The sequence below is a fragment of the Lissotriton vulgaris genome, chromosome 6 (assembly GCF_964263255.1).
Source record: "Lissotriton vulgaris chromosome 6, aLisVul1.2, whole genome shotgun sequence".
Lineage (NCBI taxonomy): Eukaryota > Metazoa > Chordata > Amphibia > Caudata > Salamandridae > Lissotriton > Lissotriton vulgaris.
This window is the reverse complement of record NC_141694.1, coordinates 1,916,153,045-1,916,180,052: the sequence shown is the minus strand read 5'-3', so window position 1 is coordinate 1,916,180,052 and position 27,008 is coordinate 1,916,153,045. Positions and strand designations below refer to the sequence as shown.

The 27,008-nt window shown below is 53.1% G+C and overlaps 1 protein-coding gene across 1 annotated transcript in view; it reads left to right on the top strand.

The window, feature by feature from the left end:
- The first annotated feature begins 2,480 nt into the window (after positions 1-2,480).
- Positions 2,481-27,008, top strand: part of LOC147709917 (zinc finger protein 783-like) — a 67,863-nt gene continuing 43,335 nt past the window's right edge. Inside the window, exons 1-3 of the mRNA XM_086928346.1 lie at positions 2,481-2,586; positions 19,779-19,905; positions 21,073-21,186. Of these exons, the coding sequence (XP_086784472.1) occupies positions 19,779-19,905; positions 21,073-21,186 (241 nt within the window). The 5' untranslated portion in view covers positions 2,481-2,586. The remainder of the gene's footprint in view (positions 2,587-19,778; positions 19,906-21,072; positions 21,187-27,008) is intronic.

Here is a 27,008-nt window from a genome sequence, read left to right as displayed (position 1 = left end):
AGCCAAAGTCATCGAGAAGACCGTCAACAAGCAGATGGCCGCCTTCCTCGAGACGAATGGATCCCTCGACCCCTCACAGTCCGGCTTCCGAGCCAACCACAGCACCGAGACCGCCCTCATCGCCGCCACCGATGACATCCGAGCCCTGATGGACAACGGAGAAACAGCGGCCCTCATCCTCCTAGACCTCTCCGCGGCATTCGACACTGTCTGCCACCGCACCCTAGTACAACGCCTCAGCAACGTCGGAATCCAGGACAAGGCGCTGGAATGGATCATCTCCTTCCTCGACGGAAGAACACAGAGAGTCCGCCTACCACCGTACAAGTCAGAGGCCTCCGAAGTCATCTGCGGCGTCCCTCAAGGATCCTCTCTGAGCCCCACCCTCTTCAACGTCTACATGAGCCCCCTCGCGGCCATCGCACGCCAACACAACCTCAGCATAATCTCCTACGTCGACGACACCCAGCTGATCCTCTCCCTGACCAACGACCCCGCCACCGCCAGAGCCAACCTGCACGAAGGGATGAAGGAGGTAGCCGAGTGGATGACGACCAGCCGCCTGAAACTGAACTCTGACAAGACGGAGGTCCTCATCCTGGGCTCTTCACCCTCCGCCTGGGACGACTCCTGGTGGCCTCCTGCCCTGGGCACCGCACCCAAACCGACAGACCATGCACGCAACCTGGGCTTCATCCTGGACTCCTCCCTCTCCATGACCAGGCAAGTCAACAACGTCTCCTTGGCATGCTTCAACATCCTACGCATGTTACGGAAGATCTTCTGGTGGATCCCCACCGAGACCAGGAAGATCGTCATCCAGGCCCTCGTCACTAGCCGATTGGACTACGGCAACGCCCTCTACGCCGGTACCACCGTCAAGCTCCAGAAGAGACTCCAGCGGATCCAGAACGCCTCAGCCAGACTCATCCTCGACATCCCACGAACCAGCCACATCTTCGGACATCTGAGAGACCTTCACTGGCTCCCCGTCAACAAAAGAATCACCTTCCGCCTCCTCACCCACGCACACAAAGCCCTACACGACCAAGGCCCGAGCTACCTCAACAGCCGGATCAACTTCTACGCTCCCAAACGCCACCTCCGATCAGCCAACCACGCCCTCGCCGCCGTCCCCCGCATCCGAAGAGCGACTACAGGAGGAAGGTCCTTCTCCTACCTGGCCGCCAAGACCTGGAACTCCCTCCCGACCGACCTGCGCCTGACCCAAGACCACCTCTCCTTCAGGAAGAAGCTGAAAACCTGGCTGTTCGAGCAGTAGTGGCACCCCCCCTCCCCCAGCGCCTTGAGACCCAACGGGTATGTAGCGCGCTCTATAAGTGTCTTGATTGATTGATTGATTGATTGATATTTTGCTCTGAGCCCCGCCCCTAGCCCCGCCCACTTTCCACACCTCTAGCTCATATTAATGAGTACCTGCACTTATTTTTTCCCATTTAAAGCACTGGTCATGACCCATTCACCAAGGACAACTTGGTATGGAAGGAGAGAACGGTCACAAGCAAGTGGTCTCCAACACAACTTAGAGAAGGCACAGAGAATATATACAGAGCACTATAAGAAGAGACGCAACGTCAAGGACACACTGTTGGAGAGAGGGGAATGGGTCAGAATCAAAGCTGCTCAACTAAGAAGGAAAGGGGACAGTAAATACAGTGCACCCCTGCAAGTGAAAAAAGTGTGTGAAGAAGGGAGATATGTAGTGTTGCGTTCTAATCGTGATGACGTGGAGTTCAGCTGCCCTTTTGGACGCGATTTCGAGCGCCAGATGCTGAGAGCAATGGACGCTTCCGACGCTCTCTTGCAGCGTATGATAATAAAGCTTACTAACCCACCTCACAGAGTTCTCCTTCTCTGGGGGGTCATACCACATCATTACAAGACTAACGATTTTTTCCAGGCAAAAATGTCTTTATTTGAGGCGAGCTCTCTCCCGCCTGAAATTGTATTTTCTACAATAGGAGTCAATGGGGAATTTTCATTTTCTCGATTTTTTATTTACATTTCCCACGTCCCTGTCCTAAAACGTTGGCATGGGTGCTCATAACTCATGTCAATGATCAAAGTGTCACTCAAGGCAATCTGAAACCCCGGAGCCACGCGAGGGCGGGACGAAGTACACTGCGCATGCGCAGCGCGGGGTCATTGAGCTGGATAAAGTCCCGGTCAGTGCGCATGCGCAGCGCGAGGCAGGTGAGATGGATATAGTTTCCCGGTTAGTGCGCATGCGCATGAACGACGGGGGCAGCTTTGCGGTCAGAAGGGTGACACGGCTAATGAGATGGAGTCAATACGCATGCGCGAAGAAGTGACATTTTGAGAGGGCGAGCTCACTGCGCAGACGCACAGCACTGAGTGCGGTTAGTGTATGTTGAGTGCGCGTGCGCAGACTGAAGATATCGCAGCCTAGGCTGCCTCCCAGCGCATGTGTAGTCAGGACTGGACATATTCCTTCAGCGCGCATGCGCGGACGGCGACAGCGTGTGACCCTGGGCAGCTCAGAGCCATCCAGACGAGCCAGGGCCGAGCCGAGCCGAGGGCCGCGGGTCCGAGACGGCGCCGGAGGTGGGTGCGACCCTCGGGCTGAGCACCGGGGGGGGGGGGAGGTCTAGAGATGGGGGGCTGGGGCCGTGTGAAGGCGCAGGGCCTCCGGTGCAGTCCTTGTTGTGGCCCCAACACGAAGAGGCCGGGAGTCGTGTTGTTGCCTCAGGGTGAATGTGGCGAAGCTCCTGAAGCAGCTTCCTCCCAGAGAGGGTTTCCAGAGTGCTCGGAGTGGGTGAATGTGGGGATGGAAAGGTCTGGAATCTGTGGGAGTGAAGCCTGTGGGGGAGTGAAGCCTGTGAGAGTGAAGCCTGCGGGAGGGAGTGAAGCCTGTGGGAGTGAAGCCTGCGGGAGGGAAGCCTGCGGGAGGGAAGCCTGTGAGAGTGAAGCCTGTGGGAGTGAAGCCTGTGGGAGTGAAGCCTGTGGGAGTGAAGCCTGCGGGAGGGAAGCCTGTGAGAGTGAAGCCTGTGGGAGTGAAGCCTGTGGGAGTGAAGCCTGTGGGAGTGAAGCCTGTGGGAGTGAAGCCTGCGGGAGGGAAGCCTGTGAGAGTGAAGCCTGTGGGAGTGAAGCCTGTGGGAGTGAAGCCTGTGGGAGTGAAGCCTGTGGGAGTGAAGCCTGCGGGAGGGAAGCCTGTGAGAGTGAAGCCTGTGAGAGTGAAGCCTGTGGGAGGGAAGCCTGTGAGAGTGAAGCCTGTGGGAGGGAAGTCTGTGGGAGGGAAGCCTGTGGGAGTGAAGCCTGTGGGAGTGAAGCCTGCGGGAGGGAAGCCTGTGAGAGTGAAGCCTGTGGGGCAGTGAAGCCTGTGGGGCAGTGAAGCCTGTGGGGGAGTGAAGCCTGTGAGAGTGAAGCCTGTGAGGGAGTGAAGCCTGTGGGGGAGTGAAGCCTGTGGGAGGGAAGCCTGTGGGAGTGAAGCCTGTGGGGGAGTGAAGCCTGTGGGGGAGTGAAGCCTGTGGGAGGGAGTGAAGCCTGTGGGAGGGAAGCCTGTGGGAGTGAAGCCTGTGGGGGAGTGAAGCCTGTGGGAGGGAAGCCTGTGGGAGTGAAGCCTGTGGGGCAGTGAAGCCTGTGGGGCAGTGAAGCCTGTGGGGGAGTGAAGCCTGTGAGAGTGAAGCCTGTGAGGGAGTGAAGCCTGTGGGGGAGTGAAGCCTGTGGGAGGGAAGCCTGTGGGAGTGAAGCCTGTGGGGGAGTGAAGCCTGTGGGGGAGTGAAGCCTGTGGGGGAGTGAAGCCTGTGGGAGGGAAGCCTGTGGGAGTGAAGCCTGTGGGGGAGTGAAGCCTGTGGGAGGGAAGCCTGTGGGAGTGAAGCCTGTGGGGGAGTGAAGCCTGTGGGAGGGAAGCCTGTGGGAGTGAAGCCTGTGTGGGGGAGTGAAGCCTGTGGGGGAGTGAAGCCTGTGGGGGAGTGAAGCCTGTGGGAGGGAGGGAAGCCTGTGGGAGTGAAGCCTGTGGGAGGGAGTGAAGCCTGTGGGAGGGAGGGAAGCCTGTGGGAGTGAAGCCTGTGGGGGGGAGTGAAGCCTGTGTGGGGGAGTGAAGCCTGCGAGAGTGAAGCCTGCGAGAGTGAAGCCTGTGGGGGAGGGAAGCCTGTGGGGGAGGGAAGCCTGTGGGAGGGAAGCCTGTGGGAGGGAAGCCTGTGGGAGGGAAGCCTGTGGGAGGGAGGGAAGCCTGTGGGAGGGAGTGAAGCCTGTGGGAGTGAAGCCTGTGGGAGGGAGTGAAGCCTGTGGGAGGGAAGCCTGTGGGAGGGAAGCCTGTGGGAGGGAGTGAAGCCTGTGGGAGGGAGGGAAGCCTGTGGGAGGGAGTGAAGCCTGTGGGAGGGAGTGAAGCCTGTGGGAGGGAGTGAAGCCTGTGGGAGGGAGTGAAGCCTGTGGGGGAGTGAAGCCTGTGGGGAGTGAAGCCTGTGGGAGTGAAGCCTGTGGGAGGGAGGGAAGCCTGTGGGAGTGAAGCCTGTGGGGGGGAGTGAAGCCTGTGGGAGTGAAGCCTGTGGGAGGGAGGGAAGCCTGTGGGGGGGAGGGAAGCCTGTGGGGGAGTGAAGCCTGTGGGGGAGTGAAGCCTGTGGGAGTGAAGCCTGTGGGAGGGAGGGAAGCCTGTGGGAATGAAGCCTGTGGGGGGGAGTGAAGCCTGTGTGGGGGAGTGAAGCCTGCGAGAGTGAAGCCTGCGAGAGTGAAGCCTGTGGGGGAGTGAAGCCTGTGGGGGAGTGAAGCCTGTGGGGGAGTGAAGCCTGTGGGAGGGAAGCCTGTGGGAGGGAAGCCTGTGGGAGGGAGGGAAGCCTGTGGGAGGGAGTGAAGCCTGTGGGAGTGAAGCCTGTGGGAGTGAAGCCTGTGGGAGGGAGTGAAGCCTGTGGGAGGGAGGGAAGCCTGTGGGAGGGAAGCCTGTGGGAGGGAAGCCTGTGGGAGGGAGGGAAGCCTGTGGGAGTGAAGCCTGTGGGAGTGAAGCCTGTGGGAGTGAAGCCTGTGGGGGAGTGAAGCCTGTGGGGGAGTGAAGCCTGTGGGGGAGTGAAGCCTGTGGGGGAGTGAAGCCTGTGAGAGTGAAGCCTGTGGGAGGGAGTGAAGCCTGTGGGAGTGAAGCCTGTGGGAGTGAAGCCTGTGGGAGTGAAGCCTGTGGGGGAGTGAAGCCTGTGGGGGAGTGAAGCCTGTGGGAGGGAAGCCTGTGGGAGGGAGTGAAGCCTGTGGGAGTGAAGCCTGTGGGAGGGAGTGAAGCCTGTGGGGGAGTGAAGCCTGTGGGAGGGAGTGAAGCCTGTGAGAGTGAAGCCTGCGAGAGTGAAGCCTGTGGGGGAGTGAAGCCTGTGGGGGAGTGAAGCCTGTGGGGGACTGAAGCCTGTGGGAGGGAAGCCTGTGGGAGGGAGTGAAGCCTGTGGGAGTGAAGCCTGTGGGAGTGAAGCCTGTGGGAGTGAAGCCTGTGGGAGTGAAGCCTGTGGGAGGGAGTGAAGCCTGTGGGGGAGTGAAGCCTGTGGGGGAGTGAAGCCTGTGAGAGGGAGTGAAGCCTGTGAGAGGGAGTGAAGCCTGTGAGAGGGAGTGAAGCCTGTGAGAGGGAGTGAAGCCTGTGAGAGGGAGTGAAGCCTGTGGGGGAGTGAAGCCTGTGGGGGAGTGAAGCCTGTGGGGGAGTGAAGCCTGTGGGGGAGTGAAGCCTGTGGGAGGGAGTGAAGCCTGTGGGAGGGAGTGAAGCCTGTGGGAGGGAGTGAAGCCTGTGGGGGAGTGAAGCCTGTGGGGGAGTGAAGCCTGTGAGAGTGAAGCCTGCGAGGGAGTGAAGCCTGTGGGGGAGTGAAGCCTGTGGGGGAGTGAAGCCTGTGGGGGAGTGAAGCCTGTGGGAGGGAAGCCTGTGGGAGGGAGGGAAGCCTGTGGGAGGGAGTGAAGCCTGTGGGAGTGAAGCCTGTGGGAGTGAAGCCTGTGGGAGGGAGTGAAGCCTGTGGGAGGGAGTGAAGCCTGTGGGGGAGTGAAGCCTGTGGGAGGGAGTGAAGCCTGTGGGGGAGTGAAGCCTGTGAGAGTGAAGCCTGTGGGAGGGAGTGAAGCCTGTGGGAGTGAAGCCTGTGGGAGGGAGGGAAGCCTGTGGGAGTGAAGCCTGTGGGAGTGAAGCCTGTGGGGGAGTGAAGCCTGTGAGAGTGAAGCCTGTGGGAGGGAGTGAAGCCTGTGGGAGTGAAGCCTGTGGGAGGGAGTGAAGCCTGTGAGAGTGAAGCCTGTGGGAGGGAGTGAAGCCTGTGAGAGTGAAGCCTGTGGGAGGGAGTGAAGCCTGTGGGAGGGAGTGAAGCCTGTGGGAGGGAGTGAAGCCTGTGGGGGAGTGAAGCCTGTGGGGGAGTGAAGCCTGTGGGGGAGTGAAGCCTGTGGGGGAGTGAAGCCTGTGGGGGAGTGAAGCCTGTGGGAGGGAGGGAAGCCTGTGGGAGTGAAGCCTGTGGGAGGGAGGGAAGCCTGTGAGAGTGAAGCCTGTGGGAGGGAGTGAAGCCTGTGGGAGGGAGTGAAGCCTGTGGGAGGGAGTGAAGCCTGTGGGAGTGAAGCCTGTGGGAGGGAGGGAAGCCTGTGGGGGAGTGAAGCCTGTGAGAGTGAAGCCTGTGGGAGGGAGTGAAGCCTGTGGGAGTGAAGCCTGTGGGAGGGAGGGAAGCCTGTGAAAGTGAAGCCTGTGGGAGGGAGTGAAGCCTGTGGGAGGGAGTGAAGCCTGTGGGAGGGAGGGAAGCCTGTGGGGGAGTGAAGCCTGTGGGGGAGTGAAGCCTGGGGGAGTGAAGCCTGTGGGGGAGTGACGCCTGTGGGGGAGTGAAGCCTGTGGGAGGGAGTGAAGCGTGAGGGAGTGAAGCCTGTGGGGGAGTGAAGCCTGTGGGAGGGAGTGAAGCCTGTGGGAGGGAGTGAAGCCTGTGGGAGGGAGTGAAGCCTGTGGGAGGGAGTGAAGCCTGTGGGAGGGAGTGAAGCCTGTGGGAGGGAGTGAAGCCTGTGGGAGGGAGTGAAGCCTGTGGGAGGGAGTGAAGCCGGGAGGGAGTGAAGCCTGTGGGGGAGTGAAGCCTGTGGGGGAGTGAAGCCTGTGGGGGGGTGAAGCCTGTGGGGGGGTGAAGCCTGTGGGGGGGTGAAGCCTGTGGGGGGGGAAGCCTGCGGGAAGGAAGCCTGCGGGAGGGTAGCCTGCGGGAGGGTAGCCTGCGGGAGTGAAGCCTGCGGGAGTGAAGCCTGTGGGAGTGAAGCCTGTGGGAGTGAAGCCTGTGGGAGTGAAGCCTGTGGGAGTGAAGCCTGTGGGAGTGAAGCCTGTGGGAGGGAAGCCTGTGGGAGGGAGGGAAGCCTGTGGGAGGGAGGGAAGCCTGTGGGAGTGAAGCCTGTGGGAGTGAAGCCTGTGGGAGTGAAGCCTGTGGGAGGGAAGCCTGTGGGAGGGAAGCCTGTGGGAGTGTACTCGAGCAGACCCAGAGATGGATGAAGCTGCTGAAGAGTTCAGCTGAGCGGCCCCTGTGCTGAGACCACTGTTGAGAGAGAGAGAGAGAGAGAGAGAGAGAGAGAGAGAAGACTACCTCACTTATGACCAAGATCCGAGCTCTGCGACCTGAAAGGATGAAAGGCCGCAGCTTGAAATGTCCTGAGTGTCTTGGTTCCCTATCAGGGTTAGTGCGGGCATCCGAAAGAGTGAAATGTTCTATAGGTATGTACAGTGAGTGAGCAAGCCCCGCACACGCCTACATCAGGCCGAGTGTCCACCTCTGCCCTTCACCTGTAGTCTCACTGAAGACCTGCAATACTGGGAGAGCGCAATTCGCCGGATCACAGCCCCTTTTTCTTTTTCTTTTGTGTGTATTTGCCTTTGCTCAGACTCTGAGTACCTCCTGAAATCAGTCTTTAACTTAGGAGACCAGTGATGTTAACACACTGAGAGTAACACACCCTCTCCTTACATTATTATTTTTTTTTTTATTAGAAAGACTTTATATCCGATTGCCCAGAATAAGCCCATGGATTCCAGATCCATTCCATATTTTCAGAATATCTGAGTAAGATATAAGTACATAAATAAATAGGACTGGGAAACATTTACATAGTCATTTTCCAGAAAATTTGGCATGTATCTAGCCTTCATAAACCTACTTTGTCACTCCATATTTAACCTGTGATCAGTGAATTCATTTGACAGCTTCATATTTAGCTTCTGATAAAATGGAATAAAGAGCACTGTCCATTATTGGTAAGCGGGAGAGAGATGTCCATGCAGTAGCTAAACTGCACAACGGGCAACCAGGAGGCCTGGGATCCAGACCCGGCTTCACACTTGAACAATTATGTGATCTTAGTCAAATCACATTACTTCACTTTTCTTGAAAGTCACATTTCAGAAGACTTTCAGGCCTCTTACTTCCAGGTGTGCTCTTAACCAATAACTTTTTTGAATACAGATTCATGGAACAAAATGCTCCATTTATAATGGCGATACTGGCCTTATGTAAGGGGCAGACACTTGTTTCTTGGCCCACCTTGACATCACTGTCTCTTGGCTTCATGAACGCTTTTAAGTTCATGATGAGAAACTTTCACTTTTAATAGATTTACTAAACTGAAACATTTCCAAGTGTTGGAGGAATCTCGTTTGGGGAATTTTAAAGTATTGATCATATTTTACCCAACAATTGAAGCTTAGTTTAAGGTTCGGCTTGTGCTTTTGTTCTCATGTCCATTCCAGAGCCCTGGCTCAGCTCTCCCCATTCATTTGCTGGCTTGCTCACCCCTAAAGCGAGGCAGGGTGCGCTTGGCTTGCTTACCCCTGAAGCGAGGCAGGGTGCGCTTGGCTTGCTTACCCCTGAAGCGAGGCAGGGTGCGCTTGACTTGCTTACCCCTAAAGCGAGGCAGGGTTCACCTGGCTTGCTTACCCCTAAAGCGAGGCAGGGTGCGCTTGGCTTGCTTACCCCTAAAGCCAGGTAGGGTGTGCTTGGCTTGTTACCCCTAAAGCATGGCAGGGTGTGCTTGGCTTGCTTACCCCTAAAGCGAGGCAGGGTGCGCTTGGCTTGCTTACCCCTAAAGCGAGGGCGGGTTCGCTTGGCTTGCTTACCCCTAAAGCGAGGCAGGGTGCGATTGGCTTGCTTACCCCTAAAGCCAGGTAGGGTGTGCTTGGCTAGTTACCCCTAAAGCATGGCAGGGTGTGCTTGGCTTGCTTACCCCTGAAGCCAGGTAGGGTGCGCTTGGCTTGCTTACCCCTAAAGCCAGGCAGGGTGCGCTTGGCTTGCTTACCCCTAAAGCCAGGTAGGGTGTGCTTGGCTTGCCTATCCCTAAAGCCAGGCAGGGTGCGCTTGGCCTGCTTACTCTTAAAGCCAGGTGAGGTGCGCTTGGCTTGCTTACCCCTAAAGCCAAGTAGGGTGTGCTCGGCTTGCTTACCCTTTAAGCGTGGCAGGGGGCGCATGGCTCGCTTACCTCCAAAGCCAGGTACGGTGCGCTTGGTTTGCGTACCCCTAAAGCCAGGCAGGTTGAGCTTGCCTTGCTTACCCCTAAAGCCAGGAAGGGTGCACTTGGCTTGCTTACTCCTTAAGCCAGGTAGGATGCACTTGGCTTGCTTACTCCTTAAGCCAGGTAGGATGCACTTGGCTTGCTTACCCCTAAAGCCAGGTAGGGTGTGCTTGGCTTGTTTACCCCTAAAGCATGGCAGGGTGTGCTTGGCTTGCTTACCCCTAAAGCCAGGCAGGATGCGCTTGGCTTGCTTACCCCTAAAGCCAGGCAGGATGCGCTTGGCTTGCTTACCCCTAAAGCCAGACAGGGTGTGCTTGGCTTGCTTACCCCTAAAGCCAGACAGGGTGTGCTTGGCTTGCTTACCCCTGAAGCCAGGTAGGGTGCGCTTGGCTTGCTTACCCCTAAAGCCGGACAGGGTGTGCTTGGCTTGCTTACCCATAAAGCCAGACAGGGTGTGCTTGGCTTGCTTACCCCTAAAGCCAGACAGGGTGTGCTTGGCTTGCTTACCCCTAAAGCCAGGTAGGGTGTGCTTGGCTTGCCTACCCCTAAAGCCAGGCAGGGTACGCTTGGCCTGCTTACTCCTAAATCCAGGTGAGGTGCGCTTGGCTTGCTTACCCCTAAAGCCAAGTAGGGTGTGCTTGGCTTGCTTACCTCTAAAGCCAGGTACGGTGCGCTTGGTTTGCGTACCCGTAAAGCCAGGCAGGTTGAGCTTGCCTTGCTTACCCCTAAAGCCAGGAAGGGTGCACTTGGCTTGCTTATTCCTAAAGCCAGGTAGGATGCACTTGGCTTGCTTACCCCTAAAGCCAGACAGGGTGTGCTTGGCTTGCTTACCCCTAAAGCCAGACAGGGTGTGCTTGGCTTGCTTACCCCTAAAGCCAGACAGGGTGTGCTTAGCTTGCTGACAGGGTGTGCTTGGCTTGCTTACTACTAAAGCCAGACAGAGTGTGCTCTCCAGTGACCTGCAGTATGTGAGCAAGCAGCAAACGTCAACTAGGTCAAATCTGCTGTGCTAGGTATCATGTATTTGAAGGTGGAGAAATGTGCAAAATTCAGTTATGCAGAATATGAGCTGTGGTGTGGGACACCAGTCCCAGATGTGAGGTGTGCAGTGTGAATGAGCTGTGCATGTCAGGGGCTGAGCTAGACGTGAGTTGTACTTCGTTGCTCTTTTCGTTCATGGCATTCGTTGTGTAAGCTACATAAGTTGTGATAGTTGCAAGCTTCGAGGAAGCTTATCTGAGCTGTGCAAGAGGCATCAGCTGAGCTGGGAAAGATAACCAGTATGATTCAGGGACTGGCAATGATGGGCAGTCTGCAGAATACGAGCTGAATACCTGATATCCCACAGGGATGTCGACCTGCTTACTAGATGCATGATATACACCCTCGGAGATGACACTCAGCATCAGTCAGTTCTCTAAAAGGACAGTTTGGGGGGTGGGTTTGTGAAGTTAGGTTTATTTGTAGGATCTAAACTTTGCAAATGGCCTGTGTGTTCACTGTCTTTCCTCGATGTATAGCGTTCAAGTGAAATTCTTTGTCAATTATAACACTTTTTTCAGAAAGAGAGATAATTATTTGTCTGACTTTGACCTGCTGTGAAACACCCCACAGAAGAGTATGCCGTGGTTGATACACAACTCTTCTGAGGGAGCCGTATCAACTGACAGTTTTTTGCTGGACAAGACTAAGGCTGCCGTGTGGGTAAGCCAAGAAAGATTTTCCTATGAATACGGCAGGTCATTGGTGACTGTCCTCAGGAACACATGGTTCATTTCTAAGGGGAGTACGTCAGTGACCAGTTCATGTTTTCTTTTTGCTAGTAATATGGTGTTGATCAACAGTTTTTGGGGATGGTGGGGCAGCTAATATATAAAACCAGCATTGGCATAGCCAGTGGTCTCGGCAACGCTAGAACTATTGTTTTTGTTAATGTTAATGCTTTTTAGCTGCCTGTAACACAGGGTTGTGCAGGCGATGACAACACAGGGTTGTCATCGCCTGCAGCATCAGGAGAAGTGGTAACCTAGCAGGGGCAGATCGAACAGGGAGCATGAATAGCAGACGTTGAGGTGGGAGGTAAAGTGACTGGGCAGGGCCCGCCGGCACATATAACAAGATTAAGTAACAAACTGTGAGCATATAAAAGCACAGAAAACCGTGTGTATATAAATATGGGGAAAGATATACTACGGACTGCTATCAATAAGGCAAAAGAGCATCAACGTTGTGCCAGCTTGTTGGAATGGTTTAAGGGTTCATAAAAGTGAAAAGTGAGGAACTGCGAAAAGCACAATCAGCATCTAGAGTGCTGTTAAACCAAAAAAAAACGGAAACATTTTCTAAAACTGCAGCTGTGTATGAATAGTATTAGTACTTGGCTGCTGCTCTCAGGGAGGGCTAAAACGGGAAGAGGCATGACACATGCATGCAATGGACAAATGGGGAAAAGGAATAATGGAGCGACATGGTAGCCGGCACATGGGGGGCTGAAGCCTACAAACAGCAGGTCTCTCTTCGAGACCGTGACGCCTAGAGCTGAGACCTAAAAATAGCGTGCTCATAAGCTTTCTCAACGCCTGATTACTTGCGCACAGGAATGGAGTAGTGGAGAAATGCATAGAGTGGGCTTTAACGAACAACTACGATGAATTTCGGGCTGTCGGGCCCATGCTGTGATTCTATCTCAATACACCACACTCGGAAACTGGAGAGTCACCTTTTGAGCTTGTGAGTGGCATGAAACATCTCTGAAACCTGCATCCCTCCTGAATGAAGCCGTGTGTGAGTGGCTGGGAGACAACCCGTGTTGCGGCCTTTGCTGTAAGTCTAAGGTGGGAGGGATTCAGGTGAAGCCCAAATATGATTTTGGTGAAAGGAGAAGGACTGAGGCAGTGCCGTATTAGTTTGAGGGGATGTGGTACAAATACAAGACGGGCCGTCCGACACGTCCCCGCAGGGGACACACATAAGAGGGCGGCCCCCATAGTGTCGCAAGATGGCACACGGGGGCAGCCCAGCTCTTTTAGTCTCGGAGGGTCCCGAGCGTCACATCCGGCCTGTTGGGGGCGGGGGAGAGTATATATTCCCCCCCCGCCCACCTAGCGGCATCTTTGGCCGCCGTCCCCTCACCCTGACGCCGTTTGGTTTCTCGTCGCTCCGCTCCAGCCACCTGGTCTGGACGCGATGTCCGGTTCGCCTGGGGTTTGGTGCCTTTCGGTTCGTCGGGTTTTATGTAGGTGAGTCAGGGTGTGTGTTTATGCCTACGGCGCGGACACCTTCGGGGTCGTGGCTTTTGGTCATTCCTTGTTGTATGCGATCCCCTTTAGTCATGGTGTGTCCATTGGTGTGTTGTCTTGCGATGGCAGGAAGGGCTCGGTGAGCCTGGCGCGATGGGGCGGACGGGGGGCAGAGAGACGCGGGTTCCATCTATGGTGTTGTGATTTGAAACCCTGCCGCGACAGTCTTTTCAATCTAGGCACCGATGCCGCCGCATCTGCGGACCTGCCTTTTTTACAGATTTCCCTGTCTTCGGTGTGGCCTTAGTAGGCGGTGTATGCACAGGCTGCATGTTGTTCAGCCCTTGGACTGTGCGTGATTGGGACGTGGCCACACCCCACCCCCTGGTTGCGAACTTCCTGGCTAGCCCACCGGGGAGTTTAGAGGTTTGGGAATCTCTTGGGGCACTTAGCACACACCCGAATTCGATGCTTTTCGAAGACTTTCCCAGAGTGGGGAGTCAGGTTCGATTCTGGCAGGAGGTCGGTCAGGCTGTTTGTTTTATTCATGAGTATCCCCCTGTCTCATGCAGCTAGTGGTCAGGTACACCGCTGTGGTATCATTTCACCCCGTGCCAGCTTGGGGGCTCAGCGTACGTTGTGTAGGGTTTTTCCCTTTTCTTTCTTCACTCTCCCCAGCAGTTCCACGGCATGTGCAGCCAACGCTGGCTTTCTGGACGTCCAGCTGGAGGTGTTCGAGGCTGCCCCCGTCCCGGTATTGTGCCCGTTCTTCTGCTCTTCTTCTGTCTAAGTCCTTGTTAGACTTGCAGCTTGTGAGTTGCAAGCGTTTTGCTCCCCAGCTATCCGCTGTGCGGTATCTGGCACGTGCTGGAGGCGACTATGGCGTGGGCTGGGTGGACAAGGTGTTATTGTTTAGGCGCCCCCGCTCAGTGGCCATTTTCCTACTAGTCATTGGGGGTGGGGAAATGGGCGCGCTTTCCAGACTGTGTCCAAAGGTTGTGCCACGCCATGCGCTATGTTCCCCATTCCTGGGGAGGAGCACACTAGCCTCAGTTGCCTTTGGCACATGTGTAATGACCATGAGGGGCATAAGTTTGGACCGATCGCCTCCTAGTGGGGGGCGGTCCGTTTGCTGTGGCTGCCGGTGGAAGGTGGAACTGAAGCCATTGGTTTTATGTCTTTTGTGTCTTAGATGCAGAATTTCATACACTACGGCCATTGTAGGGGCTGTTTGTCCTCTGGCCCGACGCACGTTGTTATGGCGTCGGTGCGCGTCCATTTTTGGGGCACTCCTTTATGGTGTCCTGCGCATGTGGTTAGGGTGCCCGGTGCGGCCATTTTCTTGGGCAGTTTCATTTGAGATGTCCGGCGCATGGGGAATATGGTGCACGTTGTTCGGCCATTATGCTCCTGTTTCTATTTTGTGCTCTTGCTGCCCTTGATGTTGGTGCCCAGGACCTTCAGAATCAAAGTTGAGAGGCCTTTCCCACCTTCGTACTCGCTCCCCCCATTAGGGGTTGAGATGGGCCGGGCGGCCTGCTTAGTATCGGGCCGCTGAAGCTGGGACAGGTACATGTCAGGACTATGAACGGTATCCCCTTTTGTGTAGTTTTGTTTTCGGGGGGCTGGGCACCGGGCGGGGTACCTTGCTTGGGGTAGCGTTTTGTCGATATAATGTGCCCGTGTATGTATGTATTGTATGTAATATGTATTTTCCACGCGCAACCTTTTCGTAGTGTCCATCTCCTGACACGCGGGTTGGGTCTGCGGAGGATTTCTCTCTGATGGTCAGTCGGTGTGTCTCAGACTCTGCGCGCTCGCCTCCGGCCCTGCGGACAGGGGTTTGATTCCCTTTCATGCGGTTTGACTACCTGAATAATAGAATCAGTGTATAGTATTTATTAGTTGATTTTCGTCCCGCTCCTTATATGTTTCCCTAGCGAGGCAGCGGGTCGCGGCTGCCCCCTCCCTTCCCAGTTGGCGGGGGGGGGGTGTGCTCAGTGTTAGTCTGCCAGCCGGCGGGCACACCACAGGAGCGACTTGGCTGCCCGCGCTCTTTACTAGGTGGCCTCTCCTCAGACCATCCGGGCCTAGGAGTCCTACGCACGCTCTTTTGCAATCTAGCAGTGCCTCGGGACCCCCCCTTTAGCCGCGTGTCTTGGGGTTTGGCGGTGGCCATCTTTAGGGGCGCCATGGTCCGGCCAAATGGGTCTGGGCGCCCAAGCGGCCATTTTAGGGGGCAGTCTGTCCTTTCGGTGCTATGGGGGAGGGGCGTGGGTGCGTGGCCTTTTTTGGGCAGCGTTCTACCAAGCCCACCATGTATTGATGAGGGTGGAGTGTTACTGGGCTGCACCGCTTCCGCACCGGTATTCACTCTTCCTCCGTCATGCCATGGAGTTCCTTCCTGCATTTTCCACGTTTCTTTCATCTCCCGATTTCGGCGTAGACAGTTGTGTCGTGCTCTGGTTATGACTTTCGCTGGCCATCTAAACCCCCCCCCCCCAACCCAGGGGTTCGAGCGTGATTTAATCGGGCTTTCTCCAGGCACGCGTGTGTTCTTTGTGTCTGGGTGGCCTATTTATTGGGCGTTTTACAATCGATCTTATGGGCAGGGTTCGATTAGCTTAAGCAGTTCTTTTGCTTGGGCTGAATTAGTGAGTCCATGCAGTGCCGGCTCGCCATCTCCTTCCTCTCCCGGGTTCCTCATGAGAGGTAGGCCATTTGCACAGTGGTTAGTGCTGGGGTCGCTACAGCTTGCGGCATGGGTTTGATTCCCGCCATCGTGTGGCGGGATGGTTTTATAATTGTATTTATTTATCTGTTTCATATTCAATATTGTCCAATTTTGGTAAAAAATCTATTTTTGTGAAACTGGGTTCCCATTCAGTAGCTCTGGGAGGTTAGGGTGTATTAATTTTACTCCCGGAATTTTCTTCAGGCCGTTATACCTCTTCCCCAGCTCGGACTGTGCTTTGGGTTCCCCCCATTTCAGTGTTCACTAGCATGTCTCACATATTAGGTCCTTGGGTGACAGACTCCAATCTGCTAGTGTGGCGGGCTATTCTGCTGAGCCAGCACGCATTAGGATGCCTTACGCGTAACGTTTCTATATTCATACTAGAGGAACACATCCCAAGTATCTTATAGGTATATCGGGAATTTATGCCACCTGCATACAAATGTGTGTACCTTGTGAAGTACCAGTTTGACTGGCTTGAAGTTATTTATGCTACACCAGATGTAGTAAAAGGTACATTACAAGCGTAATGTGACATGAATACAAGTTCAGAAGCGTTCTTTGTTCTGGTAGAGATTATTTCTGGAATGCCTTATAGGCAGTCAATCTCATGTTCAAAGGGTTCAGTAGAACATGGTGACACGTGTGCTAACACTGGAAGCTAGGCACGTTAAGAGGGAGCGCCATGTATGTTACTAAAGATATGTCATGTGCAGGTTACATATAGTACCATTCCCAGGGAAACGTTATTACTGCACTATATGGCAGACTCCCAGGCAAATGAACACACGGGTAAGACTCTTACTTAGCCATGGGGATTATCGCTAGCTTTATGTATTGTTCCCCTTTTATCAGAGGTTATATTTGTATTGGGTTGAGGTCATCTGAAGGCCTGGGATGAGACGTTCTGGGAAGAATGGTAAGGGGACAAGTAAGGGGTGAATTTTTTCACTCACTCCTAGGTGCACCTGTCATCTTTTGACTGCACGTTTCATTAGTTAGTTTGCATGTCCTTCCCTTTTCCCTATGCAATAATTGCAGTTCGCCGGTTACTACTGATGAGCCTGGGCAATTGGTTGATTTTTCTGTCTGAGTGCTCGGGTTTCTGGGTAAGCAGTGGCAGTATGTGGCCAGTGCTTGCATCCCCTGTGCCTAAGCTTAGCATGTGAGATATGGTCCTAGTAACATGACGCTTCCCTGCACTACTGCCTGTGACGCTGTAGTTTCTCTATGGTTTGCCCCGCCCAACTCCTCAACAATGTAATTGGAATTTTCAGTTCTCTCAACTGACTGACAGGCTTTGCCTGGTAGGAAGGGGGCTGTTGCCCCAGTCTCATTGCACGATTTCTTATGGTTACATGAAGGGGGCGGGGCTTCTAATCGTTGTTTTATGTCTCATCTGCAGGAACCGCGCTGGAGAACCGCCCTCTCCCCTGGGGGGCGCCCGAACTGTTTACAGGTAGTAGGGTCTTAGCTCACTGCGGCCAGTGAGTTAGGGTAAGGGACACCCAGGTTCTCACCAGGAGTCATTACGGCCCGATATGTATTATGCCCATTTGACAGTCCACCCCTTTCATGCCCTCTTTAGGAAGAGTTACTGACAGGGCCCGGGCATTCTCTTGTCATGTCAGATTGTGTTTCCATACATCATCCAGGGATGGTTACGTGTTTGCAATACCTTTTCGCAGCATCTTTCTACTAGTAATGGAAGTATTGGGTGACTCTTCCAACTTGCTTTGGAGGTTTAGTTTCTTTTAGAAACCTTTTCTTATTGTTTTAAGAGTAAAACTCATTGCCCTGGTGGCGCAGCGTGCAGCTCTGCAGGGAGACATACTAGCTCGGTCACCTTTACGCTGTGGGGCGGTAGTGCGACCTTGGTGTTGGGTTTCGCTCTCACTGGTTGAGTAGATTATTTAGAGACTTGGACGTGGTCGTCGTCATTCGGTGAATAGACTGGGTGGACATGCTCAGGTTGAGGCGAAGACTGGGCACGCCTTTTTTCCCCTGCAGCTCTAGGTGAATCTTCACGTCAAGGCATAGTTGCATTCGCCCTTCTCCTGCACCACGGTGCCAGGCATTACAGACCGACTGTATGTTGGTGGTCGCGGCTACTTCTGAGCTACGCAGCCTCTCACCACACCTGGCACTCTGACTCCCTAAGTAGCGTATCTATGTTAGTGTTTCCCACAGGCACACTTTAGCTCTGGATTATATGCCTATAGCCGCCTTTTCCTTGGCCTCATAGAGTCGCTTGTTGGGTTATTGGGTGGCTTTCCTGATTTGGTCTCTCTCTGGTTCTTCGTTCTATTGCTGGCAAGAAAGTGTTATTCAGGTCCTTTTATGTCACCCATAGTGCACTGTATTTATGGACATGTCACACATAGCAGTTGACACCTTGGCAGCCACGGATGGGGGCGGCTATTTCTTGGTTGGCTATGCACGAAAGATTTGTTGTGGCTTAGTTATATTATGCACTTGTAGCATTGACCAAACCATGAGTTGGGCTTGTTGTATGGTAGCGCTCCCTTTGGTAGTATAGTTAGGGAGACTTTGGAGCAGCGGCCAATTTTCAAGCATTGCACAGCACTCTTCCCTGAGCAAGCTGTGCAGCCCTGCAGATTAGTTGTGCTTGCATTGCCACACATACAACCCATACCTTCTGGCCCACGCCGAGACACCTGCTTAGTTGTCCCCAGCCTCGCCAGTTTTCCATACCTGCAATTGGGCTCCCTGGTGTTGCTTTGTCTATTTACACGGAACTTTGGGCCTGCTTTAGCAATCTTTCTCCCTCCCGCCTGATCCCACCTAGACCTCTCTGCTCTGGCTCCGCTGTGGCTCAGGGGGATACTTTATGGCCTCTATTGGTTTCCAACATGGGTCACTTGTTGGCACTTTCGCGGCCATGTAGACGTTTGCTTTAGCGGCACTACATGTATAGACAGTCGGATAGGCGGCTTGATTCATGCTTCATAGGGTCCTACGTAGGTCAGGCAAAGGTAAACGTTTTGTACTTTGGCAAATCATGAGGAGATGCCTTCACAGTGTCGGAGGCGGAAAGGTACCCGGGAGTACCCTCTTCAGGAGCACAAAGGATGCTGAGGCCTAATATCCCCAGGTAGTCTGTGCGGTGGACCCTGGGGGTGCGACGGCGCCCCGCTATCCTACGGGCAGTTGGAAACCTCTACAACCGGGGGTCGCTTGAACGCTCCGCCCCTCGTAGGGGGGGCATGAGCAAGAGGGTTGACCAATGGTTCACCGGATAATGGGAGGGGCTATATCCTCCCATAACCGCTAAGCAGCGTTTGGCTATGGTCACGTTGCAAACTGGCCCATCAGGTGGTAGGTCGCGAGGGGCGGCTTGCCTTTGGATCGTCTGTAAGATAACCCACCTTGTTGGCATGTGTATATGCTAATAAACCTGCAGCTACTTTTTCCCAACAATAAGTTGTCTTGTCTGTTTATTTCTGCGACATGCATGTTGCTGGGAGCGGGCTAGTGAGTGGGCCGATATTGAAACTAAGAAAACTGCTCATGTCACCAAAGACAGTCCAGAGTTTATTGACCCTGTTATTGTCTACAAGGTTTGCGGCAGTGCTGTTAGGGTCAGGGGCTGACAGTGGGGTGAAATGGAAAGCATGGTCAGAGTGGGTGACAAGCAGGGCCGGACAGGGAACCGAAACTGGCCCTGGCAAAGAGGTTGGCTGACACCAGAGGGGGTGTGGGGACGGGGAGGGGGAGACAGACAAGCAGAAAGCTTAAACCTTTGTGCCGCAAAACCGGCCCCTGGTAACGAAAATGGCCCCCAGGGGTCTAAAACCGGGCCCCACCCTGCCAGCTCACTGGTGAAACATCTTGTGCCCGCTACAGCCAGTCCGGCCCTGGTGAAAAGTAGGGAGACCAGGCTGATATGGCTGAGTTTTCCGGTTTGGGAGAGAGGTCTTCGTCGCTTGTGATAGCACACACTGCTTCTGTCCGAAGGAGCACTCGTTCTTGAACACTTCCTATTCACTTCAGATGCAAATGTGTATTTATTACAGTTACTTCTGACCTGTGCTTTTCATTCTTGTTTAAGTTTTGTGTTTTGTTTTATATTAAGGAGTGTCTTGCTGCGGTGGTAATTTTTCTGCTGTGCGGCTTTTTTCAAAAAGCCGCATTACATGACGCGCTCAGCTCGTCATCAGCACACAACCACCGTGGCTGATGATGAGCTGAGCTCGTCATCAGCAGTGAAGGGGTTAAGCTTAGTTTTTTGTGGGGATTAGAATGTTGAGTGTGAGGCAGTTTTTTCTCTCCGTGGGTTCTCTGTAGGAGGGTTGTAATGTTGCGTGAGTCTGTGTATGTACTGAGAATGTATCTTTGTTTCGTAGATGTCGGTGATATTCACTGATGTAGCCATCTATTTATCAGAGAAGGAGTGGGAGCAGCTGGAAGGATGGAAGCGGGAGCAGTACGAGGCTGTGATGAAGGAGATACACCGAGCCTTGGTCTCCCTGGGTAAGAAGTGACCTCATTTCTGAGTCGTCTGCTTAGTATGGAGGCTCCAGTCTCGCCTCGTCCTGCATCGCTGCCTAATACAACATTAGGGACTGGAAGTTGTTATTCAAGTGCATCCTCGGGAGGAGTTACACTGCTACACATTTGAAGTGTAGAGGTCAAAATGTCTAACTCCAAAATAAAACCCAAAACAAATTAAGGCCTGACCATCATTTTGATCCAAACTAGAGTGGAGACATGAATACTGGGGCACATCTGCCAAGTCTGGGTCAGGAATGCCGACTTGTTGGCAGTGAAGGACAAGCGTCAGGAGATCAGGGCTACATGTATGTCACAGTGGTAGTTTCTGGAGCAACATCAGGGGTGTGATTGGCAGGGGGAAATGTGTGTTGTGTTGGATGCCCCTCTATGCAGAGGGAAGCCCACAGTCCAATTTTGTGCTTGTGTAGAAGTGCACAGAGCAGAAAGGATGGCCCAGATGCCCGTTTGATCCCTCTGCTCTGGGTTGTTGATGGCATTCAGATGAGGGGCGTCTCTCCCAAAGGAGTGGTGGGTTGCTCCTTATCCTAGTAGATGTGGTGAGGTGTGAATGATCTTGCCCTCATGCCAGCACGCGCTGCGAGGTATTATGTATATGGAGCCATCTAAACGTCGGAGGTGAAATTAGGCACTAAGTGTGCGTAATGGGAAATAACACTGGTTCTGCTTGTAATATTATCCTCCCCACAGTTTTGCACAGGCAGTCGCCTCCTGTTGAAAGGTGGAGCGAGCTGCCTGTTCAGACTGGAGCACATGCAATGCACGCTCAGATCCCGCTGGGAATATGTCTTAAATCGAGTGCAAAGTCTAGTTTAATCTATTTTAGGATTTATATATTTAAATAAGTTAATTTGAATACTTTGTCATCACATTAAAATTCTTCAGTAGATGGAGTCTCAGAAACAATAAAACGTTTACAGCTCTTCAAGTAAAGCCTGATGTGATCAGCACAAAAATAGCAATTTATAGCATCATGGTTGTTAGAGAGATATCCAGATTTAGATGGTGAGGAACATAATAGTGACTCAAACATCCCATTATCTTCTGGTCCGACCCCCTCAGTCATAGCTCCTGGACATGGGAAGGCACAATAGAATCTAACATTGTTGTGTCCATTTGGAACCGCAGGCCACGGAATCCAGAACCCGCACGTCCTGTTTAGAATCCGAAGCGACGAAGATCTCTGCTTCCGCGATCATCCCTACTCGAAGATGAGAGAGAGCTTGGCCAATCCCTGTGCAGGTACGGCTGAGACCTTTCACTGCGTATTGTAGGTATGTTCTTATAGCCTAACATGCACATTTTTCACAGTGTATTGTGGTGACTGAGCATGTCTTCTGTGCTGCTAAGCAAGGTGTAGCATCTCTGGTTGTTGCCATGAGAAAGATGGTTAAAACTGAAGTAGATCATGTCAAGTACACAAAGTGGGGGTGCGAGGTGCCTTCTGTAATAGGCCGCAGGCGAGCAACAAATATGTCACCTGGAACCTGGATTTGATGGTAATGCGGAAGTTAATCTTTCCACTGTTAAACACGCTAGAATAGTTCACAAGGGTACAATCAGAAGAGCGGAACAGAGCAAAAAGATGTGTGATGGTTCATTGTTGTTCATTCTGTCCGTCAGCACCATGTCTGTAGCATAACCAGGCCCGCTAGGTATGATGAGGGATCTTGCCGATCTTTTAGCGAGTTAAAGACTAATTGTTAAACCTGGCAACTTTTGCTGTGTTTCCCCTGACTGTTTGCTTTCCGACCTCTCTGTTTGACTGTTTTTGCTGGTCTATTGTCTCTGCACTCTTGCTCACCTGCTATTCAGTGTTAAAGTGAAAGTGCTCCTGTTGTAAATGGTGTTTTGGATTGGAGTTTCCATGGTTGGCACATTTGATTTGCTAATAAGTCCCAAGTACATTTCACTGAGAGTGCCAGGGCCTGTAAATCAAATGCTACTAGTGGGCCTGCAGCACAGAAGTAGCCCTGAAAAGGGTTCTCAGACCTGCCACTGCAGTTTCTACATGCAGTTTATAACTCCTATGTTAATCTGGTACTTGCACTCACTTGCCAGGCCCTGTTCTTCCCTTTTCTTACATCACCACTAAGGCATGCCCAAGGTACCCCCGTGGGCACGGTGCTGTGTATGTTAAAGGTAGGACATGTACTGGTGTGTGGCATGTCCTGGTAGTGAATTGCAGTGTATTTCGTCTTTCACTATGGAAAGGCTATCGGTTCATTAGGGTAGAATGAGAGTTTACTTAAAACATCTTATCAGTATATCTTCCCATTGGGACAAGATAGAGAAATGGGCTTTAGTATGCCTGGACCCAGAATGTAAAAATGCATCTTTTAGTAAAGATGATTTTTATGTTCTGTGTTTGAAAATAATAGTTTTAGAAAGTAGGTATTTTCTTGCTTAGCCATCCTGTGTGCCTCTGCTGGTTTGTGGATTGGCTGTCTGGCTTTGAAGTGACAGGGGCTGAGTATGTTCATTCTCTTCAGACAGCCACGGGGGGAGGGGTCAAGGTGTGTCCTGCCTTTCCTAGACGTGTCAGGACTGGGCTGAATAGACCTGGGCTGCTTTTAGGGTAGTGGGAGGAGATTTCCTTGCACCTAAATGGGCTTGCTCTGCCTTACACAATGCTGTCTCCATCTCCTGCTAGGAAGCTGGGCCAGAGAGGGCAGAACTGGTTTGGACTCAGCACAGACTCTCTCTGCCTGAGAGAACAAAGAAAAACCGAGTATAAATATCGGGCCCAAAACCCAGAACTCGTTGAAATCAAGAACCTGCCAAGAAGAAGAGCTGGAAGATCTGCCAGGAGGAGTATTGCCCCTTTGCTGTCTTGTTGCTTTGTTGGGTTGGCCTGCAGTTGCTGCTTGAATGAATGAATGAAAATTAATTTATTGAGCGCTACTAAACCCAAAGGCATCAAGGCGCTAAAGATGGTAAAACTGTTTGATCAGAAGGAGTGGGAGCAGGTTATTGGTAAGCTTCCTGAAAGAGCCAGGCCTTAAGTGCTTTGCGAAAAAGGACATGGGAAGTAAGCTCCTTGAGGTCATCAGGTAGAGTGTTCCAGAGTCTGGGGGTGAGAGCTCGAAAGGCCCTTCCGCCCCATCTGGCCTTAGATACTCGAGGCACAACAAGCAGATTTTTGTTGGAGGGCCGGGACATAAGGGGACACAAGTGACCGAATTCCTTCGGGCCCAGTGCCATTCAAGGCACAGAACGTAAGGGAACGGGCTTTAAAGTTTATCCTAGCCTGCATGGGGAGCCAATGCAGGTTCTTCCTAATGGCCGAACCGGAAGAGTGTTTTGGGGCATCCATGATAAACCGGGCCGCTGCGTTTTGCACAATCTGAAGGCGCTGGACCAAGCCGATGTTAATGCCTAGATAAAGTGCATTGCAGTAGTCCAGCCCGGAGGCTATAAGAGCCACTGCGACCTGTTTGTGGGCTTCCAGGGAAAGGTAGTGGTGATTTTTCTTAAAATCCTCAGGGCACTACAGCAGGTGGAGACTGTCCTGCTGACCTGTTTCTCAAGGGAAAGAGTGGTGTCCAGGATAACACCCAAATTACGGGCGGAGGAGGAGGGGGTGGGGCAGGGGGCCACCAGTTCATTGACCAGATCTCATGTTTGGTTCCAAAGATGAGGACCTCGGTTTTTTCCCCATTTAATTTGAGGAAGTTCTTGACCATCCAGTCAGCGACCGCCATAATTTCCACAGATTGTGTAATGGAGACCATGATCTGCGTGTCGTCGGCATAGGAAAGAACTTGTAGGCCAAAGGACCTCACAAACCTGGCGAGTGGGGCCACATAAATGTTAAAAAGCGTAGGGCTCAACGAAGAGCCCTGGGGGACTCCACACTTCACAGTCTTGATGGGAGAGATGAAGTCACCAAGTTTTACCCTTTGCTGCCGTTGGTCAAGGAAGGATGTGAGGAGGCTGAGAGCGGGGCCATCTACACCCATGCTGCTAAGACGACTAGCCAGGATAGATGGGAAAAGGGTGTCAAAAGCCACCGTTAAGTCAAGCAGCACCAGTAAAGTCGTTTGACCACTATCAACCTTGGCCCAAATGCTGTCGACAACAACAGTGAGTGCCGACTCTGTGCTGTGTGCCTTTCAGAAGCCATGCTGAGAGGGGTCCAGAGAGCTGGAACTGTCGAGGAAGGCACTCAAGTGGTGGTTAAGGTGTGCCTCCAGGAGTTTAGCGGGGGCAGGGAGAAGGGAGATAGGACGGAAGTTTTTTAAAGTCCCCGGGTCTAGGGTGGTCTTTTTCAGAAGGGGTTTGACAATGGCCGTTTTCCACGTCGAGGGATAAACCCCTTCAGAAATGGCTAGATTCCTTACCTCGGCAAGAGGGGGCATAAGTACCTGTCTGCATTTTTTCAAGATTTTCACAGGACAGGGGTCAAGTGGGGATCCGGACTTAAGCCTGTCCAGGAGCGCACTAAGGTGGTCGAGGGTGAGGGGGGGGAAATGGGTGAGCCAAGTGGAGAGCTCAGTAGCTTGATTTTCCAAAGTTACGGCAGGTGAGGGGGGATCACGGGGTGGAGATTGAGGTTAAGGGTTTCCAAATCGGTGTAAATATCCAAGATTTTTGTGTGGAAATAGGTGGAAATCCGATCAAAAGATCTTGGGAGGCTGTTATAGCGTCGGGAGCCTGAAGAAGAGATAGAGTATTGACTATATTGAACAGGTCTCTGGGGGAAGTAAGTGAGCCAGTAAGGTTGGTAAAGTGCGCCTTCTTTTCAGCCAGCACTGCCGCTTTATAGCCCTTAAGGAGAGTTTTATGTTTGTCCTTCTCTATGGGGTCCAGATGTGATCTCCATAGTCTTTCTTGCCTCCTACAACCCTGTCTAAGGGTCCTGAGGGAGCTGGAGAACCAGGGGGCCGAAGGACGCTTCCTGGCCGAGTAGTGTTGGCGAACAGGGGCGAGAGATTCGACGGCCTCCGCTAAGATGTTAGAGAGCTCGAGAGCCGCAGTTTCGGCATCCTTTGTAGGCAGGATCGTACGTTTGGATAGGAAGGGAGTAAGAGTCTCATTTCTTATCTTCCTAAAATTCCTCCTCAGAACCCACTTGTTGCGGTCCGGCTGGGGTCCAGAGGAAAGGTGAGAAGCAAATTCAAGGGGGACGGCCAGATGGTCAGACCAGGAAAGGGGGAGGGGGGCTCCAATCTGAAGCCGGGTGTCGTTAGTAAATACCCCATCCAGGGTATGCCCAGCTAAGTGGGTCGGACTGCTCACTAGCTGCCGCAGACCGCAGGAGGCTAAGGAATCCAACAGATGGATGGTGTCAGGGGAGTTGCGGTTTTCTAAATGGTAATTAAAATCCCCGAGGATGGTAAGATTAGGGGTATCAATTTAGGGTTCCAGAATTTTTAGAAGTTCGAGGCAGAAGGCAGACCTGGGACCAGGGGGTCTATAGATCAGGATCCCTGAAAAGAATAAAATGCATAGCTTGAAAGGGGTCGTGCGAGGAGGTAAGGTAAGAGGTTCTGCATTTTATCGAACTATGATAAAGTATCCCGAGGCCCCCTCCCACACGCCCTATTCTATCCATTCTGGCCAATGCATAGCCTTAAGGGATGGCATTTATTAGGTCCGACTTGGAAGAGTCCGGGGCCCAGGTTTCGGTAATAAAGACCCACGGGGTTGTTTCTCGGAGGCAAATTCATTGCTTCTACCTTAGGCACAGAAAGGACTGGACTGAACTCTCTCTTACTTTTGCTGAGTATCTCCAAGGGCTTGAAATAGAGCTTGCCTCCTGTTCTTAAGTATCGGGAAACGCAAAGGCTTCACCGACCTCTGGGTACCGCAGATGGAACCGTGGTTTCAGTTGCTACAGAGGGGGTAAAGTAACAGACTTTACCACTGAGTCCGTCGCTGGCTCAGTGACCTGAAGGCAGCGCAGAGGTCACCGTTTTCATCTCGCACCGCAACCATTACCTAACCGACATGGCCACCACTGAGCTGCTGCTTGCACCGGGACCCGTGGGTACCACCTCGCCACCCTGGGATCACTGACACTGTCGCTGCATGCTGACCACGACTTCCGTGAAAGCACCGTGGCTTGTGAACATCGCTCATAATTCTCACGACGCACCGCCCTCCCCACACTGCAGTCTGGACTGACCAACGCCAGCTCCCCGCAACCGGCTCTGTCGCCTGGACCATGATCTATCAGCACCACATCGAGCACCACCTGCGCACCGCAGCCCTTGTCTCACTGACGCTACTGGATGACCACTGAGCCGCTGCCTACAACACGACTTGAGGGCACCGCACCCTGTACCGCTCCGCTTCACACTGCAACTGCACCGGTTGCCATGACCGGCCCGCACGAATGTGTCGGCCAGGCATGGCTTATGATGTGCCTTTGGCAGTACATTTGGGGCGGAATGCCACATTTGACAGGCTTGTCACCCACTTCTTTTGGCCCCAAATAAAAAGGCAGTCAGATGGACATTGCAGGTCTTACCAAACTTGCCAGGCAAGTGGTAGGAGATGGGAGGAGGTGTAAGGCTCTTCTCCAAACTTTTCCATTTGTTGGGACCCCTTTTGAAAGGGTTGGGATGGACACTGTGGGGCCACTGGATCCCAAGACTGCCATGGGCAACAGGTACATCCTGGTCTTGGTGGACCATGCCACCCGGTACCTGGAGGCAATCCCTCTCAGGATAACAACGGCGCCAGGGTGGGCCGGGAGTTAATGGGGATATATTCCCACATGGGTTTCACCAGACAAGGAGTCGGCTTATCCTCGTATTACCAGCCTATGCGTCGCTTCCAGTATTCCCCACCAGTGCCAGAATTTGGGCGACTTAATCGTTATTTTTTTCATTATATGTGGCAGAATCCTGCTCATTATCTTTGAAATCCGATCTAAAGGTATTCCAGGAAGCGGAGTCCACGGATCCGGGTACCATTGCAAACTTTGGTGGTGGGTCTAGCGAAGCGTCATGCAATTGTTACTGGTGTATCTCTCCTTTAGAAAAGCAATATGAGGCATGTGTGGAAGATTATGCATGACCATTCCATCCTGCTTGCCAGATCATTGCCATCCTTCT